Source organism: Panthera pardus, unplaced genomic scaffold, assembly GCF_024362965.1.
Source record: "Panthera pardus isolate Hobbes unplaced genomic scaffold, ASM2436296v1 HiC_scaffold_26, whole genome shotgun sequence".
In the NCBI taxonomy this organism is placed as follows: domain Eukaryota; kingdom Metazoa; phylum Chordata; class Mammalia; order Carnivora; family Felidae; genus Panthera; species Panthera pardus.
Genome location: NW_026526832.1, coordinates 17,860,349 through 17,881,298, shown reverse-complemented (window position 1 = coordinate 17,881,298; position 20,950 = coordinate 17,860,349). Strand labels below are relative to the sequence as shown.

General features: G+C 48.6%; 1 protein-coding gene across 2 annotated transcripts; it reads right to left on the bottom strand.

The window, feature by feature from the left end:
- Window positions 1-1,968: 1,968 nt before the first annotated feature.
- PCARE (photoreceptor cilium actin regulator) lies at window positions 1,969-12,716 on the bottom strand. Of its 2 annotated transcripts, none has more exons than XM_053891036.1 (2): window positions 8,665-12,716; window positions 1,969-3,581 (listed from the first exon to the last, which is right to left on the bottom strand). In XM_053891036.1, the coding sequence occupies exons 1-2, from the start codon at window positions 12,393-12,395 to the stop codon at window positions 3,398-3,400; spliced, it is 3,915 nt and encodes a 1,304-aa protein (XP_053747011.1). In that variant the 5' UTR covers window positions 12,396-12,716; the 3' UTR covers window positions 1,969-3,397. The 2 variants fall into 2 exon arrangements, with proteins under 2 accessions (XP_053747011.1, XP_053747012.1); XM_053891037.1 differs by having other exon boundaries at window positions 1,969-3,578.
- Window positions 12,717-20,950: the final 8,234 nt, after the last annotated feature.

Sequence of the window (20,950 nt, the reverse complement as noted above, 5' to 3'; positions counted from 1 at the left end):
ATAAGAACACGGGTATAATATGTGCCTCTTAAACTGTTATCTTCTTTGGTGGCAGCCTCTCTTGTCTTTATATCCAAAATTTCTTCTTTGTTTCTAACTTTGGGAAGAAAAACTGCAGACTCATGAGTCCTTAATGGTTGGGTCTATTGGCTTAATTAAAAAATATTTTTTTTTTATTATGTTTCTTTATTTTTGAGAGGCAGAGACAGACAGAGCGCGAGTGGGAGAGGGGCAGAGAGAGAGGGAGACACAGAATGCGAAGCAGGCTCCAGGCTCTGAGCTGTCAGCACAGAGCCCAACGCGGGGCTCGAACTCACGAACTGTGAGATCATGACCTAAGCCAAAGCTGGATGCTCAACCGACTGAGCCACCCAGGTGCCCCTATTGGCTTAATTGTTTTAAAGAGACAAAACAAAACAGACCCTGCTCTCCCTTCTCCTTTGAGGACAAGAAGTGGATTGGGCTCAGCAAGGACGAGGTTCTTGGGTGGAGGTGAGAGTGACCCATCTGAGAAGTTGTGGGATTGGGCTTGTCCCTCATGGCCACCAGCAGTGTGCTTTCTAAGGCAGAACCGTAGATGTCGGTTTGAGTAAAGGCCCGGTCTCGAGGAGGGTTGAAACTGAGCTGAAGCCACATAAGTTGCCTGTTGTGGTAGATTTAATTTCTTTTGTACAATGTCTAATTCACCTGTGATTTTGGCTAAGTCTCGTGGTTGGGATGGTAGCCAAAAAACCACCTCTGTGACCCATCTGCTCCTGTGCTGGCTCCGCACTGCTTCACCTTTGACCTTTATTGCCTCCTAGCCTCCCCTTACCACAGGGAAAGCTGACTTGGGATTCTTGAAGCCTTTGGGTCCTGGGCCAACACAATGGTCTATGCCAACTAATTGTCTATGCTACCTGGGCCTGGAGGCCTCTCACTACATCATGTATGGGGATATGTGACAGGAGCCTGGCATTGTCCTGGTACAAGCAGGTGCTCGGTAAATGTGGAGGGATGAAGCGGAGTCCTGAACTGCTCCAGGGCTGACAGCAGGAATCCTAGAAGCCCAGTACTCCTCCATTGCTGCCTCCACATAGGAAGGGTGAGTGTCAGCTGCTGCTTGGGGGAGGGGGCAGCCTCTCTCAGAGAGCCTCCTGCCAGGCACACTCATGGAGGTTCATTCCAGACCTTTCTACCAGCCACCCACACCTAGCTTTCATTGCTGCAGCTGGGTGCACTTGGCCCCCACCTACAGACTCAAACGAACCCAAACCTCTAAGAGGCAGCCCTTTAAGAGAGAGCTTGGCCTTACTTCCTCCTCCTGTGGATGTGACTCCCACTTCCTGTCCTGGTTCCAGGAACTAGACTTTTTATCGGCTCTGTGATTACACTCCTACATTGTATCACAATTTCATTGATGGGGTCCCTGTCCAGTCTCCCTTCGTTTCGGTTTCTGCTGTGTTTCTTCAGCCCCCTGGAAGCCTGCCCCTCAACCCCAGCCCAGGGCAGGGTGTGCTTTCTGATGGTCCCTCCCTGAAGCTGTTTACCAGTGAGCTGCATCTCCTGCCCAGCTTGCTTCCCCTGCGCTCAGGCCGGTGCCCAGCCTAGCCAGGGCCCACACCCTCATCCCCCCTGCGCCTGGCCTGCCCAGGTAAGGAGACTGGCCAACTCTGTAGCAGGGAAGTTTCTTAAACCTGGCTGCTCTCACACACTTATGCTCCCTCCCATTTCCTGTGGCCCACGCGGTTCCCCAGGTCCACCCACCCACTCACCCTGCACATAGCCCTGCCCACAACCAGCCCTGCCCCTGCCTGAGCTCTGCTCTGACAGCACAGATACCCAGCAGGCATGAGCATCCAGCTGGGTGTGCACGGCATTTCCCAATAGAGGGGTGGGTTGTGGCCCCTCTCGGTGGTTTAATCAACTAATCCTTGGGTGCCTTTGAAGAGATTATCCTCATCACCCCTATTTTAATAACTGGACAAGTCAAGATGAATTCGTTTACTTAGAGTCACGGCCTGTCCCTAGGGGAGGTAGCTGTAGCCCCAGGGCCCAGTTTAACACGTTCTTGAGTCATGATCTATTTCAACAAGAAAGGACTTGAAGTCTATAATTTTCCCAAACTTAAAAAATCGGCTTTGCAGCGGATCTGGAGGATTGCCCCTTAGCTGTACCCCGTGGGCGAGAATTCTTGTCTTTAGACAACCCACTGAGCCTGCACTGAATCACCCAATTATGGCAAATTCTTTTCTAAATAGAAAGCCCTCTACAGCCACCGATGGAAAAATTCCAGATCTGCAGCAGATATCTAGTGCATGGGCAGAGGCAGGGTTTTGGCCTGACCAGTCGTTCTTCGTTTCCATCTCAGATCCAGCAGAAGTTGTGCAGATGATTTGCAGATGAACAACGTTGGCCAAGAAGCCCCTGGGGGAGACTGGCGTGCGTGCGCGGGTGTGCGTGTGTGCACCCTTTGGAATCCCAGCCCCTTTGGGGCACAGAGAACAGGCTGTGTGTTTGCAAGGCTTGGTTGCACCCACCCAGCTTGAGAGGCATGTGGATGCGTAGGGCAGAGCATGTGAGACACTCCTCTGAGACACAATCTGAGGCCGCTCAGCTCAAGTGGGCTGGGAGCTTTGTGTTGAGGGCTTTGGGTCTGTGCTTGGGAGGGAGGAGAGAAGGGTGTGTGTCTTAATTCCACCTTGGTCTTCCTATCTCTGAAGCAATCGGTTTCCAAACAAAGCCCTCAGTGGTGACTCAAATGCTGTGTCAAATGCTGTGCCACTGTTTAATCTTTAAAAAAACAAACAAACACCCAAACTTTCCAACCCTTTGTACAACTAGACATGCTTTGGGCAGATGGAGTAATGAAATAGTCATGGGCAATGAAATGGAACGAAAAGCAAAGAGATTCTGGTGCCAGGCACACCTGTTTGATTTTTGCTGTATTCTCTTCCTAGCTGTGTGACCTCAGGCAAGACACCGTGGGGGTGGGGCTGGAGGGGCGCTTTGGTTTTCTTTATCTGCAAATAGGGAGAATGCTATCTGCTTCCTTCTTTGTTGTGAGGATTAATTGATTCCATGAAACTAACCCAGGTAAGACCCCCGGCCCATCGAGCGTGCGATAAATACATTTCCCCCCTGAGTTAAGGCAGTACTTGAAGGATTGAAGAGTGTCTTTGTGGGGGTCTAAAGTTATAGTTAACTTTTGAGCCCCAAGGCAAACCAGAATCTGGGACTGAAAGTGGCGAATGTTTAGAATTTAGCAGACCCTCTGGGCAGTGTACTTTCCAGATCTTTCTAGGACACCTCAAAAGGAGTTTGGTTGGTCCACCATCTATGGGGCAGTCTGCTGCTTGGCTGTCACCCATCTCCTTCTGGGATGACTGGCATCAGTGTGACCCTGTTGGTTGGCCTGTCAGGCTACTTCCTTCTCTTGAGGCTTGTCCTGGGCGCGGCTGGCTCTGGCCTCCCGCTGCAGCCCGTGGCCCAACACGCAGAGCTCTGGGGGAGATGCATCCAAGCCAGAACCCTTTAGTTCCGGGGCACAGGGGCTGCTCCATGGCTCAGTGTCCTTTTTGGGGCTCTCCTCACTGCAGCTGCTGGGAAAAAGGACAAATGTAGATCAAGAACTCCTCTGTTGTTCCTTCTGCAACCTGCCCCCCCCCCCCCCCCCCCCCCCGCCGCCTCAATCCCTATTCTGCCTCTCTCTGTCCTTCTGTCTCTCTCTCCCACAGGCCTGTGGCCCCTTGTTGTCAGACCTCTGCCCTCCTGCATCAGGTTTGCCTGGCTGGTGCTGTCCTGTGTGTGCCTGCTGTGGTCAGGCACCGTGGGAACCCAGCCCCTGGTGTCTGTGCTGACAGGTTGAGTCCTGTTCTTCTTCTGATGCCCAGGATCCTGCTGCTCTGAACAAAGCAGCTCCCTCGGGAACTCTGGGAGCTGGGCCTTTATTTTGTTTTTGTTTTTAAAGCACTTCTTGTTTAATAAAGGGTTAGGCTTAGCTCGTTGAATTGAAAACAACGCCAACAATAACAGCAAAAAAAAAAAAAAAAAGAAAAGAAAAAACCAAAAAACTCACCACACCCTGCTTCACTCAGCTGCCACCCTTTTCCTGAATGGAGTAAAATGGAAAGTGCTTGGCGCAGGCCTGGCATCTGGCTAGAATAGAGCTTTCCAGCCACTGAATGACACAGTGACAGGGGGTCTGGGTGGAGAGGGACAGCCAGTGTGCACTGGGAGTGCAGAATGGAGAATGATCACCAGCATGGAGCAAGCTTGGGCTGGAAAGGGGACTGGCTCAGGGGCACCTGGGAGGCTCAGTCGGTTAAGCGTCTGACTTCAGCTCAGGTCATGATCTCATGGTTCGTGAGTTTAAGCCCCGCGTCCGGCTCTGTGCTGACAGCTCAGAGCCTGGAGTCTGCTTTGGATTCTGTGCCTCCCTCTCTCTCTGCCTCTCCCCTGCTCACAGTCTGTCTGTCTCCCTCCCTCAAAAATAAATAAACATGAAACAAATTTTTTTTTTAAAGAAAGGTGACCGGCTCGGAAAGTTGCACTGGCTGTGTGCTGGCGGGCTAACCTTGTAGTTACTGCTTGGAGGTTGGAGTCTGGCTGTTTGGGTTCAGTTCCTGCACTTACTAGCAGTGTGCCCTGTAGCATATTAATCTCTCTGATTCCCAGTTCTCTTCTTTGTAAAATGGAGATAATAATAGCACCCATCTCATAGGGCACTCAAAGGTATCAGTATTGGATAAAGTGTGATATAGTCATAGCACATTAACCAGCACATGGTAAGTGCTCAATAAATGGCCAGCTGTCATTCTGGTGCTGCCACTTTGTAGCATGAACAAGAAGTCTTACCTGGAAGGGATACTAGGGACCACCCTGTCATATGACAGGTAGGCACCTGAGGGCCAAAGTCTCTCAATCAGTCACCTCAGGTTCAGGATTGGACCCAGCTCCTCACATGCACAGACCAGAAGGTCTTTCTCTCTGCCCGTGACAGCAGGTTCTTGACTCTTCCGGGAGCTTCATTACACAGCATGTTTAGCTCTATGTGTTTAGGCTTACATGAGATGTCAAACCAGTGGAGGGCAAGTCTGAGTTTGGATCCTAATGGGATCAAGGTGGCAGGAATGTGGGGTGGGGTGGAGTGGGCGCTAAGATTGGCACCAATGTGATTTTTAGGCAGTGAGGGTCTCACTGTGTTCTGCAGAGCCAACCGCATCCAGGTTGGCCTCTGGCCCCATGACCGGTCCCTGCCTGACCAAGTGTGATTTTGTGTGCAGGACCAGCTCCCATCTTACTGACTTCTCCCGGTGCCTCTTCTGGAGCAGGGGAAGCCAGATGTAGGATGCACTTCATCCATGACCCTTTGCTGCTCCCCAATGGGGTAGCTGGCAGGAATGGGAGGGGCTTGCCCGGAGATAGGCTGTGGCGGGTAGTGTCGGTGGAGGTGACAAATGACTTTGTCCTAGAACTGCGTCTTCCCCAACCCCAGCCAGGTTCCACATCTGTGTGAGGCTCAGGCTAGGAGGCAGATTTTCCTGGTTGCCACAACATAGCTGTGGTTCTACCTGGTCCCAGGACAGCTGGGGAGGCAGGCTGCCCAGCCACTGCCCCGCTGATCAGTTGGTAGGTAGCCTGATCCAGGAAATAGGGTCGGGGGGTTTAAGTTGCAGAGAGCCCCTGCCGGGGGTGGTCCAGTCCAAGCAGAGACGAAAAGCACTGCATTTAGGGGAGAAAGCCTGGACCCTTCTTGAACGCTCACAATGCCCCAGCAGGCTAGGACCTAGAGACGGCACCCCCACCAGGGGATTCAAAACATAAATAACAGTTGGAGCTCAGTAACGGAGCTTCCTGGGTAAGCCTCCAAGGACTGTTCCCAACCCCCTGGGCCCCAAGATTGGGAGGATAAACATCATCATTTTTTCTATAAGAGGGGCTTGTGCCCGGCCTGGATGACGAGAAGCAGGTCAATGCCGGATGCAGGCCAGTTTATCCTGCACGCCTGCCTCTGCTGCAAGATGTGTGGGGTGTGGTGCATCCCTGCCAGTCCCTGCTTGCGGAAACAGCCCGTCCTGAGTCTTTCAGGCTCTCTGGGGCTGGCTTGTTGGCTAGTTGCGTGATCTTGGGAAATTATGCCTAGTTCCTCGGTATGGTTTCCCATATGCAGGAGGGCAGGAACAAAGGCAGCGGCAGAGGGTGAAACCACTCAGTGCTTTTATAGCTGGAGTACTTCTCCTCCCAGATGCCAACTTGACAGGGACGGAGGTGTGGAGGGACTGGGGAATGAGCATTTTCCCATCACATCCACCATGTGCTCATAGGCTCACAGTTTGGAGGGGCTGAGAGGTGTGGTCTTAGCAGGAGGCAGGGGAAGGAGTGTGAGCCATTATTGTGACCTTCCACGCGACCTTGGGAAGGCGCCTGTTCACAGATCCTCCTTTCTTTCAAGCTGCAAGCACTTCTCTCCGCCCTCACCACCCCATCTCCCCAAGTATTGAGATTCAGGACATAAAACAACCTTTTAGCCTGCCCTATTCCGAGGAGAAGCCTGAGAGAAGGGCATTATTTTCTTCTTGAACAATTTTATGTTACTTTAGTATTGCTCCTGCTGTTTTAAAATGTTAGTGTTTTTAATTAATGCCATTTTATTGTCCCTGTTCTCTCAAGCTCTTCTCCTGAAGGGCACAGTTTTAGAAATGTAATATCTGAATAAGTGGCTAGAGTGAGGAGTGATGCATTAACATTTATAGAGGTTCTTAGATGAAAAGCACCGTGCTGTAGGAAGCTCATTTTAGATTTAAGAAAAGAGCAGTATTACATTAAGATTCTTGCAAAAATAATCAATATTTCATTTCTTTCAAGTGGCTGGGGAAGTTTATATAACTATAATAATGCACAACTTTCCCTAGATAACATCTTTATTTAAAATTGACTGCCGAGGACTTTGTAAAAAATTACCATTCATGCCTCAACAGATTGTGAAGTCTGTAACGCGCATCACTCTGGCAGAAATACACTGCTGATTGACGCAGTGGTGGGCGTTTTGAAGATAGAAAGGACCGTGCTGGTTGAGCTTCGTCCGATCTGATATCAAGACACATTGATAAGAGTTCTTCTCTGATAGGTCTCAGATAGACAGATTTCTTCCCATGCCACATTCTGGAAAAGATGCATGTCCCCATGCACTCCGTCCACTTGGGCATATGTGTCTTTCCTTCTGTGTGCAGGTAGTGGTGCAGTGTGACTCATGGCCCGTCGCAGCCTCGTGCCCAGGCCTGCCCACATGGCCGGGCCAATGACATGCAAGCCAGCTGCCCTCACTGGAAAAGCACACATGAACTCAGTCTGCTGAGGGTAGAGATGGCAGTCCTTCCACCTGGTTCTGGTACTCAGCGCCCATGAAGAGTCTTGCTCTCACCCCACACACCTCTGAACGGGGAGGTAGAGGTGAGGCTAGAACAGAGGAGAAGTGGAGGCAGGCTTTTGGGGGCGTGGGGAAGCCAAACATTTCTATCGCACACATCCAGGACGAGCCATCTCAAGGCATGTCCCCTGGGTGTCTCTGAGACAGTTTTGAGGGGGGAATCTCTGAGGTCAAAACTATTTTCATAATAATATCAAGACGTTATTTGCCTTTTCCACTCATTCTTCCGTGAATGTAGAGTGGAGTTTTCCAGTCTACATGACGTGTCATATCACACCAGATGGACTGCAGGAGCAGATTTGAGAATTCCACCATCTTTCCGTGAGGCCAGACATGAAGGGATTTGCAAAAATATAAGACAATGCCACCTTTTTGCTCAAAAACATTTTTTTTTGTAGAAAATATACCTACTTTTTATGTTAATATATAATGGGGTCATTTAAAAATGGATTCATAAACATTTTAAACATTTCTCAATTTTAATTTATAATACAGTAAAAAGCGATAGATACGACCCACCTACATGAAGGTTCTTTTGGGGTCTCTCTAATTCTTAAGAGTTTAAAGGGGTCCCAGGACAAGGAAGTTTGAGGGCCTCCCACATAGATATTGGTCTACTTTAGTAAACTATAAACTACAGTAATGAGGACACTGGTTCCAGACAGGGTGACAGTGTTTCAATGGAGGGTGTAGGGGCATAGGAAGTCACTTCATCTACGTTTCCCTAAGTGCAAAATAAAGGGGGTGTGTATGTGCTTGGATTAATGTGATTACTTAAAATTTTTTTTGTTAAATGTTTTTTAATGTTTATTATTTATTTTTGAGACAGAGACAGAGCATGAGCAGAGGAGGGTTAGAGAGAGAGAGAGAGAGAGAGAGAGAGATAATATCTGAGGCAGACGCCAGGCTCTGAACTGGACGCGGGGCCCAAACCCATGAACCGTGAGATCATGACCTGAACCGAAGTCGGACACTTAACCAACTGAGCCACCCAGCCACCCCTAAGCTGTATTTTTCACACAGCAGAACTTCTTTCAATTAAAATCTTTCTTGGGAACTTGAAATGAGTGACAGATGAAGGCACAGCTGCTCGAGGAAGGGGTGGGTGGCAGGAGGCTGGATATCCCCCAGCCCCTTTTTCCAACTTGGAGCCTCTTCCCTTGGAGCACAGTTGGAAAACTACTGACCCAGATGATCCCGAAGACCCAAGGCTCTACTCTAATTACCGCAGGGCCAGGGCCCACGACCTTCCTTACCTGCTCCTGCTGAGTGGGGATTCACAAGCGTTGCTGGTGGCACCGGGGACAGGCAGCGGGAGGCGGAGACCTGGCCGGCGGTCAGAAGCTGTCCTCCTGACGAAAGGCTGAGGGTTGAGGGCACACAAGGCCATGCCCCGCTGTGAGCCCGTCCTCGGCCGTGGCCCTGAGCTGCTCCTCCAGCATCCTGCGGGGGTCCCACGAGGGCCCCCGGCTTCAGGTGGCAGCGATGGTGGGGTGAGTGGGTGGGCGGTCGAAAGTGGCAGTGCAGCTTCAAACAGAGAGGAGGTGGCTGGACAGAATATAGAACACGTGTTCCCAGACACTTTGGCTGTGGCTGCCCGATTGTTCTCAGAACCTCTTGTTTCCTGTCCCTCAGTAGGGGACACTGGGGGGGATGGGGAGGCGCCAGAGGAAGGGGAACTTGCTTCTGTGTGCTGGGTGGGGGGGCTGGAGGCCTTGTGACGTGTGGGTGGGCTCGCGGGGGGAGGGCTGGGCGGCTTGTGCTGCCGTGTTGCTGGGGAAGCTCCTTTCTTCGTTGTTGGGGGGCTTAGCACCTTGGGGCTCACCGGAGGGCTGACAGGTGGGCTGGAGGAGCCATGCACAGAAGGAGCACTTGGCCGGGCAGGTCTGTGAGAGGAGGGCTGCCTCCTGACTGCTCGGGGTGTCCAGTATCCCCTTGAGGGAGAGGCCTTCCTGACCAGCAGGGCGCTTCTCTCCTGGCTCGGTCTTGGGGCCTCAGGAGAATGTGGCCCCCGTGTTGGCCTGGCCAGGCTGGGTCCCAAGGTCCTGTTGTGCCCAGATGTGTGGCTGCAGTGGTGCCAGGGGATGGCCTTCTGGGGATGCTTGGACAGGCTGGCAGCCTTGTCTGCAGGTGCCTGACTCGGAGCCCCACTGCCCTCCACCTCTGGGTTTCTGCTGGTTGCTGGCAGGTGATTAAGGTCCCAGGTGAGCTTTTTGGTGCTGCAGCCGCTCTTGCTGCCCCCTGGCCCTGTGCTGTGGGGCCTGGTGGGGGCAGTCGTGCTCCTGCTGGGTAGCAGGTCAGTGGGGCTCATGGAGGCTCTTAGCTTTGGGGAAGCCCACGTTCTCCGGGCAGGGTCAGCCCCTCCTGGCCCTGGCACATGGGTCTCCTTGGAGGAGCTCCCTGCTGGCTTGCTGCTTTCTGGGGGCTCCAGAGAGGTGAAGGATTTGTCCATCAGGACTTCCAGAGGCGGTGGAGGGAGATGCTCTGGGTCCTCCTCTGTTTCACAGTTGAAATTGAGATCCTCACTCTTGGATGGTTCTGCTGTGAGCACAGGGGGAAAAATAGGAGGTGGGGGCCTCCAGTCTGGCCCCACCTGGAGGGGGTCTCTGCTTGCTGCTGGAGAAATTTGTGGTTTTGGATACAAAGGGGCAAGCCCCCTGTAAATGGGAAATCTGGGAGGCATGATGGGGACCCCCCATTTCCTGAGGCAGGGGTTTGGCCCAGAGTCCTTGGAATCCCCCAGTGTTCTCAGACTCTTAGTGGGACTGAAAGTTTCAATGAGTTTCTTGACCGATGTTCTGGTGGGGCAGCCCCTGACATTCCAGTCCATGGCTCCTGGAGCCTCACTGGCCCTCTCATCCAACGCAATGGCCACCGGAAGCCCCTCAGCTCTCCACCGCCAGGGCTGTTCACTCTCAGGGCGGGGACCGCATTTCTGCAAGATGCTTTTGTCCTGACTTGGCAAAATGCTGAAGTTCTTGGTGAGAGAGGCCTTCAGCTTGCTGATGGTGTTGCTCGGGGTGACCCTGCAATTGTCGGGCCTCAGAGCCACTGCTCTGGGCTGCGGGACCTGCCCCGCACTCTGCCCCTGCTGTCGTGCGCCCAGGGCGTAAAATGCCTCCAGCCTCTGGCTGAGGTCTCTCTGGACCCTCCGCAGCTCCTGGAGGGTGGGGTCCTCGGCCTGGCTCTTCAGACAGCCCTCTGACTGGGACCTCCTCTGCCTCACAGGGGCCCTCCTGCTGCCACTGGCTGTGCTGGGTCTTGGTGGGACCGCCGTCCTCCTGTCCTCCTCCTCAGGCCAGTCCTGGGGCCCCGAGGGCACAGGGACAAACTTGATCCTTTCGCTGATTGCTTCCTTCATCTTCAGAATCATTTCCTGGGCTTGGGGGCTCCTAAGCCTCCTGGGGTGTGGCTGAAACAGGCTTTCCGGGCTACCAGGTGAAGACCGTGGCCTTGGCTGGGAAGAATTTTCCCGCCATGCACAGGGACTCATGCTGCTCGCTTGGTCTTCCTCCTCCTCTGGGCTACTGTCCTCACCTTCACTGAGGGAAGATGTGCCCATCAACCTGGGGCCTTTAGAAAAACGTGCTTCCCTTGAGATCCCAATCCCAAGGGAGTCACACCAAGTGCTTTTGGCCATCCCCAGGGAGCTGGAGGTAGTGTTTCTTGGGCCCGTGCTGGAGGGGCATGGGCCACCGGCCCCACCCTGTGCCTCTGGCTGAACCTTCGCCGTAGGAGGTCTCGAAAGCGGGCAGTCCTGGGGTCGGTCTGAACCCATCTGGAAAGGACTTTGCTGCCAGGTGTGTCCCGAGAGCCTGGCTTCCGCTGTGGCTGGAAACGCCGGTTTCCATTCCGCTGGCTCTGGCACTGAGTCCCAGCTGGCTTGCTTGCCCAGCTTGTCGGCCAGCTGCACAGACTCATTGTCAGCACCGATGCCACTGTCCTCGGAGCACAAGGGCAGACCCTGCATCCCAGGGTCGCTGTGGCCACTCACCAAGCTCTCCAGTTGCCCCAGAGCCCGCAGGAGACATTCATCCACACCCCTCTTTGTGCTCAGCTTCTTTCCCACGTGGCTCGCGGTGGCATGGAGGTAACCACTGGAGCTCTCCAGGAAGCTGCCGGTGAGTGAGGCCACCATGCCCCTGAGCACCAGCAGCTTGCTGACTGTGTGCTGCAGAAGCTGTGGTAGGAGGTCCGGCTGCTCTTGGGGCTCTCCTTTCCTCAACTGCCACGCCAGATCCTCCCTAACTTCTTGGAGGAGCACTTCTCCATCCTTGGAGATCTCCCCCAAGAGCCGGTTGACCTCATCAAAGCACAGCAGCAGGAAGCTGACCATGGGCTGGAGCAGCTCTTGGGTCTGGGTGGCCTGATGGGTGATGCACAGAATTGCTTCATATTTGGAGAGGCTGGAGTGGAGGTAGGTATAGGCATGCTGGTGCGCTTTCACCAGGGGCTCGGGGAAGTCCACTTTGCCCTCAGGCTCATGAGCAGGAATGCTGTTTTGGCAGCAATGGCCCTGTTGGCCACATGTGTGGCATCTCAGCATCCTTTCCTGGGTGTTACTTTCTTCACTGGCTTCCCCAGAGGAGGCTGACCCTGGTGACCCGTGGGAGCTCTGTGTCTTGGACGGAATATCCTTAGCCGTGCGGCTTTGTGATTTGCCCAGGTGGGATTGGGAGGTTTTGGCTTTGGGGGGCAGTCCTTCCATATCTTTCCCTTTGCCTGCAGTGGGATCTCTTGGGAGCTGACAAAGACCTTCAGCTGAGCTTTGGGTCTGGGAACTTGGCTGCTCCTGTGCCAGCCTCTGTCCCTGGGACAAGCCTCCCCCAGAGTCATAGCAGGTGGAGGTGGGAAGCAGCGAAGGAGTAGAGCATCTTTCACTGCCCCCCTGACGTCCCGGCAAAATTGCTTTGGGCTTTTTAAAAAACTGGATGCCACTCTTAGCGACGCTATTAACAAGGTCATTGTGGGAAGGTGTGCACCCCATGATTTCAGCTTGTAGTCATCTCCCCGCCCCCCCAACACTCTTCACAGTTTGCAGAGAATCAAATTTGAAATAGGAGGAACAAAAGCGAGCCTTACTAATCTGTCCGGGCAATTTCCAGGCCAGAATCCTCTGAAGTCCATGGTGCCGGGTCCTTGGAATCAGTTTTCTTTAGTCCCTTGGCCCCACCATGAAGAGGTGGTGGTGCCTGTTGTCTTGTTGTTCTAATCTTGAACCGTCTGCTGTTAGTGAGCAACAGGGCAATTCTGAAGGACCCCAGTCTCAGGGATTATGGGCCTGCTTCAGCCCCGGTCCTGACAGATGTGCATGGCAAGTGGAACTTTAAGCCTATTAGGTTAATCATGCCCTAGCCAGTCAGCACTCCCAGTGTGTTCTAATATAGAACTTCTCAGCATTTGCTATCTTGGGAAGCGGATTATTTTTGCACGTGCTTATGCTTTTAATTCTGTTCAGACGCCTGCCATATGAAACCTAGAGAAATGAGCCATAATTGCAAAAAGCTCTGGAAGAGACAACATTTGTGGAAGAGAAGGGAGGGCTCGCCAGCTACAGATCCTGGCAGAGAAGTGACCTTCACAGTTTAATAAGGGCAAGGCAGCCGAGTGTGCTCCATCCAGCCTGCTATTATCAAGGAGACCCCAAAACACACAATAGACAGTAATTGAGGCAATACATTGTTGTTCGTGTGGCTTATAAAAATACCACGGCTCTAGTGCTAGAGAACTTCTCTAAATAAGACAGTGAATAAAGAAGGCAAGGTGGCTTTCCTTTACACTGGAAAAGTGAATCTGATAGCAGGGAAGAAGGCTTCCCCGATTTGGAGGGGAAAGCAGAGAAACGCGCTGCCATATAGAGCTCAAGGCTGGTCCCCGTGGAGCAGAGGGGCTCCAGGAGGTAATGCTGTCAAAGAAAGAGGCTTTTAATTAAATCTTTCTCATAGGAAAATGAGCCAGCCCTGGGCAGTGGGGAGCGATTTGGTCATTAGGAGTAGAACATAAGGGAAAAGTATCTTTTCCTTTTTAAGCACAGCTTCTAGGCAGTCTTAATATGGAGCTCTTGTCCATAGTGAAGGGTAGCAGCCGCCCATCTTAAAACTCCTCTTGAACTTTTTAAAACCGTCAGTAGTCTAGAGCAAGTAGAGAGGCTTGAGGCTTGGGTTTAAATCCTGCTCCTTTCAGCTGGGGAAGCTTCCAAACTTAATTAACTTCCTTGAGACAGAGCTCATCTTTGGAATGGGGGTGATGGTACCTACTTTGTGGAGGTGTTGTAAGCATTAAGTCAGTTAATGCTTTATAAGTGCTTGGTGCAGCGCCTGGCCAGTGGTAAATTAGAAAGACAGAAAGAGAGAAAGAGGTAAAGAAAGAAAGAGAGAGAGAAAGAAAGAGAAGGAAGGAAGGAAGAAAATGAGGGAAGGAAAGAAAGAAAAAGAAAGAAAGAAAGAAAGAAAGAAAGAAAGAAAGAAAGAAAGAAAGAAAGAAAAGAACAAGGATTCCTTACTCCTTTTCCCCTGGCATCTTACCCACTTATGAAAATAAAAGTCATAAGAAAATTCATTAATTTGTCCAGGACCAAGTCCCAATCCTTTCCTGAATCATCTGGAAATAACTGCCTACTGGTAGGCTTCTGGCCCCCACATCTGGGTTTTTGGCTATTCTGTGTGTGCAGAATGGCCTTTTGCTCAGCACACTGCCACCTCAGGATTTTCCCAAGGCCTCATTGTGTCGTTTCCCTGCTCTTAAATGCACAATTCCCACCATCTGCCGTAGGAAGAGGGCCTTTTATTTAACCATTTCTCATTTCTGGACATTTTGCTGGTGGCCAATTTTGTATTTTCCTAATAGAGAAAAAAAAAGATGGCATTGAGCATGTCCTACAGTTGCTGAGATTGGAGTTGATATTCTGGCTTTACAGTTTTCATTTTTTCTTATAGAGTCCCATACAGCCAGTGAAAACACTACCGTGGGTGTCAGGATGCTTTCAGAACCAGAAGGCACGTGTAAACACCTCCTGTGCCGTGAGCATGCTGGAAACTGACTACCGGGGCTACTGGCGGAGCCCGAGCCTGTCACGGCCCTGGGCCCCAGGGTGCGTAATTAATAAAGTTATCTGATCTGTTTGTTTGCTGCAGAACTCAAGGGAAACACAAAGCTGTGACTCAGTGCCTGGGGGCGAGCTGTGTTAGGCATCAAGAAGTTGTTTCATTTGTCACAGCACTGGGCTGGCTCAGTAAACAAGTATGACATGTGGGAAAATTCTTCTTTCTTCCATTTAACAGAGTGGAAAGCTCATCTGAAGGGTTCTTCGTGTACATTCTTCATTCTTCTCCTCTCGGGATTTGGGGCCCTGGTCAAATCATCTTTATGAAAACCTTTGATCTAAGTGGCTAAAATTATTTCCAAACCAATGACCAAAATAAAAGTATTTGCCTGCAGGGTCAGCTGTCAGATAGCTCTGTACCTTGTAGAATGGTTTTCTTGACTATTCCAAATAATTGAAGAAGTTCTTTATTCGTTGCCACTCATTTTTCATTAAGACTAATTTTGTTTTTCTTTCTTTTCAATTGCGTTTGCTTTAAATGAAAAAAAAATTACTTTGGATACTGTTGAGTAATTTGAGTAAAAATGTAAGATGACCCACCTACTCTGGAAAATTGTTTCACAGTTAAACATATACCCGCTTTATGACCCATAAATTCCACTCCTAAGAATTTACCCAGGAGTATTGGATGCATAGGTCCTCAAAAGGGACCAGTACAAGAATATTCCTATTAGCTTTACTCATAATAACCTCAAGTTGGAAATAATCCAAAAATCTGTCAATAGAGAAATAAATAAATTGGGCATAATTGTACAATGGAGTCCTTCCCAGCCATAAAAGGAACAACCTATTGAAACATGTAACAATATAACTTTAAAAATTATTATGCTGAGTGAAAGAAGCCAGACATAAAGGAGTATATGCAGCATGGTTCTGTTTATATAAAGTTCAATTACATGCAAAGCAATGTAATCAATCAATCCCTGGCAGAACAACTATACTTTTCAGCGACATCTCTTTACCATGGAAGGGGAGCCCCAATTTTTGGTGGCCAAGGAGTCTCTTCAGCCACACCTATGTTTCCAAATGAGGAAACAGAGGCTGAAAAAGTTTAGATAATTTGTTCAATCCCTATAATTAGCATATAGCTGATGTGGGATTTGGACCCTGGTCTCTCTGGTTCCAAAGCCGGTGTTATTCCTACTACATTTTTTTGGATGAGATATCTGCATTTCAAGCTCCACTTGGGATTGGTGGTTCATCTCATGTTGGACTTTTCAGTCATATGCTCAGATTCTGGCCACCAGGAGGAGGCTTGCAGGAGTCGACAACAGGTAACTTCAGATTTACTCTGTGGCCCAAAGAAGTCCTCCAGACTGCCCTTCCAAACCTTCTCTGTCTCTGACTATTCCTTTGGATTGATGACTTGGCTGGATGGTCACTGATTTTAATTTTGTCCCTGGGTGGGGACTTTCAGATAACCCCTACCTCTAAATTCTAGATCCCGCAGGAAATCCCATGTTCCACCACCTCTGAACTCTGCCCAGACTCCGGGTCTCTGTCCCTCAGCTGGTTCACCTCCTAGGACGCTAGCTAGCCAGAGTGCTGGCTGGGGGCAGGGAATTAAATATATAAAATAACTTCATATTAACTTCTGATTAAAGTTGCTACCAGAGGAAGACAGTGTCGGACTTCTATTCTTAGAGACATTTTAAAGTAAGAGGTGTTGATTTCAGCCAAAATGTTCTCATTTCATAAGCATGCTTGCATTTCACAAGCATTGTAATTTTTATTTTTGCTTATTACCTTCCCCTCTTTTCTTCTACCTGTATATATACTTTGCACAGCTGTTAATCATATTGTACATGCCATTATATTATCTTCGTTCACTAAAAACACATTATAAACATTTTCCGCGTTACTGTTTCAAAGCACTTAACGGGAAAAACTGTGTTGTATATAATCAAGTCAATAACCTCTTACTTTAAGAGAAAGATAAATAGCAGAGTCCCTAGGTATAAATCACAGCACAGTTTTGAATTTGCTAACTCTTCTTCCTCCATGCAGGTGTTTCTCAGAGAGAATACCATCACAGAGATGCATATAGACATAACCACACACCTGCCCTGTGGTGTAGGTAGATGGAGAAGAGGGTGATCAAATGTACAGGGTGTGTCTGAGAAGCCCATGCCTAGCAAAGACAAACATCTTGGAAGTGATGAGATGGGGACTTACACCTCAGGTCTGGCTGACTCTCAGGCTGTAGTTCTTTTCATATTTAGGTTATTTCTATTTGAGAGAGAGATGGAGAGAGAGAGAGAGAGAGAGAGCAGGTGAGAGGGGCAGAGGGAGAGAGAGAGACGGAGAAGGAGAGGGAGAGAATCCCAAGCAGGCTCCACGCTCAGCATGAAGCCCGACGTGGGGATTGATCCCACAATACTGGGATCATGACTTGAGCTGAAATTAAGAGTCAGATGCTCAACCAACTAAGCCACCCAGGAGCCCCTGAAATATCCTTATCCTTGTAGGTAAATCTTTGATCACATTTGTGATTATTTCCTAAGGATAGATTCTGGATGTGGAATTGCTTAGCCAAAGAATGTAAACATTAAAATAATTTAATTGACTTAATTTTTCTAGAATAGTTTTAAGTTTCCAGAAGAATTGAGGTGAGAGTTCCCATATACTCCCCATTTACACAGTTTCTCCTATAACATCTTACATTAGTGTAGTATATTTATTACGATTATTGAATCAATCATAATTATTAGCTAAGGACCACACTTTATTCAGAGTTCCTTAGTTTTTACTTAATGTCACTTATCTGTCTTAGGATTCCATCCGGAACACATTACATTTAGTCATCATGACTTCTTAGGCTCCTCTTGACTATGACAGTTTCTCAGGCTTGCCTTGTTTTTGATGACCTTGACAGTTTTGAGGAGTACCGGTCAAATTGTTGGATGTCAATTGGGATTTGTCTGACGTTTTTCTCATGATTAGATTGGTGTTCTGGATTTTTGAGAGGAAGATCATAGAGGTAATGTGCCATTTTTATTACATCATATCGAGAGTACATACTATCAACATGATTTACAACTGGCGATATTGACCTTGATCACCTGGCTGATACGGTGTCCGTAAGACTGCTCCACCGTGAAGGTGTTTCCCTATCCCATTTCTCTACTATACTCTTTGGAAGTATGATTGGCAGCCACGCATAGGGAGTGGAGAGTTATGCTCCCCCTGAATATAAACATTTTTAAGACTTTTGGTACAAATTGTGAAATTATTCTCTAGGAAGAAAGACTATATACCAGTCTACATTCCAAGCAGGAGTGTGAATATGTATCTATATTATTGTAAACTTGCCAGCATTGGATATTGTCCTTTTAAAAAACCCTGCTGATTTTAAAGAGTAAAAGTGGCATCTCCTTTCAATTTGCATTCATGAATTTATTGGAGAGTTTGTGTATTTTAAAAACTATATGCTCTGTTGGCCACTTGCATATGTTCTGTCAAGGGTTACTTGTACATTCTTTGCTCATTTGTAGAAACTGGGGTGTATATCTTTGTTTTGTTAATTTCCAGAATATTAGTATTTTAATTGGTCATATATGTTGCCATGTTGCCAGTATTTTTTTTAAGTTTTCCTTGTGCCTTTTAGTTTTATGATATTTTTTGGAGTACGAAAGTTTTCATTTCACATAACCAACTCTTTGGTCTTTCTCTTTATAATTTTTATCTTTGTTGTCATGTCTAGAAAGGTTAAATTTATACCTTGTGAAACACCTGGACAAATTTGTAATTGGGAATTTGTCAGTATTATTATTCTTTTAGGAAGTAATTATTTTTAAGTGTCAGTTTCCTGTGAAATGGAGAGATAGGACTTAGCTAGATCGAGCTTTGGCTCTGAAACAGTTAACACATTTCAAGCACACCTTTGATATGGACACATTTCAAGATGGATAATTGCAAATTAGGGACTCTCAAGAATTTCTGGGACTGGTTTTAATGTTTTAAAGAATTCTTAAAATGGAAGTGAACCGGCTGACAGGATACTAAGTTCTTTGGGGCCACAAAATGGCAAACTAATGGGGTGACTTGAAAATGTGTAAGTGACCACTATGAACTTTAAAGTGAAAGATGAGCTTTAAAGTATATGAAGATAAGAAATGTGATTATTAAGTAAAGAGGCAAGTTAATCACCGTCCTCCAGTAATTTACATATCCAAATGAGTCCTCAGAAATGGGGAGCTGGGGGCTTGGGAGTGATGGGGTAGTGGGGGTGGCCATAAACATGTATTTCAACAAGTAGCTATTCCACTCCCCCCCCCCCAAATTTTCAGAACAGTCTGGTTGAGAATTTTCTTCTGAGCCAACTTCAGTCATGAAATAAAATTAATCTAATTACAGTTAGTTGTGCCTCCCAAAGTAAAATAGAACATGGAAATAAAGCAGAATGTGGTGTGGCAGACTGGGATATGGAATGTTGATGGAGGTGCTTTTGTCTCTCCTTTTACTCATCAGATGTCTTCAGTGCATCTCTAGCCCCTTTCCTCACGGCCACATTGGGGAAGCCCTTTTGTGAAGCACCAGAGAGCAAGTCAATGAATCACCAGCTTCAGAGTTCAAAGCCTCCACTCAGGTATAAGATGGAAAAAATCTGCAAGGAGATTGGAGGAGACACAACAGCCGCCTGTCCCCCAATTCTTTCCATAGTTAAAGAATACCTCCTGAGTTAGGAAGAGAGAAGCCACAGGGTTCTGTGTGAGTGTGGCACTTCTGTGCCCACCTCTGATCTCAAGGCCTCATGGGGGTGGTTCCTGAGAGAAGAGGTTCTCAAGCCCCTTTCCTGGGCCATAGCCTGAGGCTGGGAGATAACAAACCAGAAAGCTTTGGGGAGAAGAGCCTCATATGCCCTTGAAGTGCCAGAAGAGAAGGCTGGTGTGGCATGTCTCCGTACAAAAGGATGGGAGACTTGCCCACCCCAGGCTCCCATAGTCAGACTGGCAGAAACAGATCACCTACAATTTCCTGAAGGCTTCCATGTGGAACAAATCTACCAGAGAAAGAAAGCTAGGGGGTCAGCTAGCCCAGGATGAGGCTGAGACCCAGGTGGATGGAGCTGCCTGCCCTTTCAACAGAGAGAACTAGTGGGAACCCCCTTGTGCCCCATAGATCGTTCAGGTCACCTCTCAAGGGAGCACATGTCATCTACTGGATAGGACAGAGGAAGACCAAGAAGGGGGCTCCTCGGATAAGCTCTTGAGAGCTGAGATCAGTTCCAGGGAAGAGAAGCAGAGGGGTGAAAAGAGAGAGAGTTTTAAACTGAATTGTGACTGAATTATAAACTTGAATTGACTAAGAAATGACTGAATTTGAATGAGTTTATCTGAGAGTGACTAGATTAAATTTTCTCTGCTTTGAGGCAGAATGGAGGCTTAAGGCAGAAATTACACTCAATTATAGAAGAATAGAGAAAATTACATTTTTACACACTTGAGTCAGTGACTGTGAAATCTGTACTGGTTCCAATAATTATAGGCAGCCAGGTGTCAGTAAAATCTCAAGAATAGACCACGGAAGCTATAGGCTGCTTTTCCAAGTTATTACTTCATCTGTTGCTGCAGCCCAAAAGGTGAGTACACTGTCTTATCAGAAATCATGACAAAATCCATTCAAAGCTCTGTTCAGTATGTTCTCTTTATATCAGAGACAGAACCAACACTTGTTGGTGGAAAAAACAAAAAACAAAAAACAAAACACAACTTTTTTTGGAGTCTAGGTTATAACCCTGTGACCAAAAGGGGGAAGATAGGAAATTGCAGGTAATGCTGGATGCCTTCTGTTTTCCTCCTCCAGATCCACTCTACACACTTCTTCTTCTTCTTTTTTTTTAATGTTTATTTATTTGAGAGAGAGAGAGAGAGAGAGAGAGAGAGCAAGCTGGGGAGAGGCAGAGAGAGGAGGGGACAGAGGATCCAAAGCAGGCTCTGTGCTGACAGCAGAGAGCCAATGAGAGGCTCGAACTTGTGAACCATGAGGTCATGACCTGAGCCAAAGTCGGACGCTTAACCTACAGAGTCTCTCAGGTGCCCCACTCTACACATTTCTGCACCCTTGCCAGTACTCTGGGAGATGGATCCTTAGTGCTCCAGCCCTAGAGATGCACTGGCCGAGACTTGGAGGAGGGAGAAGTAAGTCCAGGCATTAATTCCTCAGCTTCCCTTTGCGAGAGTCTCCTCAGCTTCTAGGCTTCTTCCTTGCCATGACACGAAGGACCAGGCCCTATTTCAGGCCATTTTTCTTCTGGAAGCCATTTTTCTTCTGGAAGCCATTTTTCTTCTTCCACTATTGCTTCCAGCAGCCTAAGAGGTAGCTTAAAAGTCCTAACTATGGTTTCTGGCCCTTTAAATCTGGTATCCATAGCACCACAGGCAATGTCATTATTATGTATTTGCTGTCTGTTGAAAAGCAGGCTGTTATACTCAAAGGAG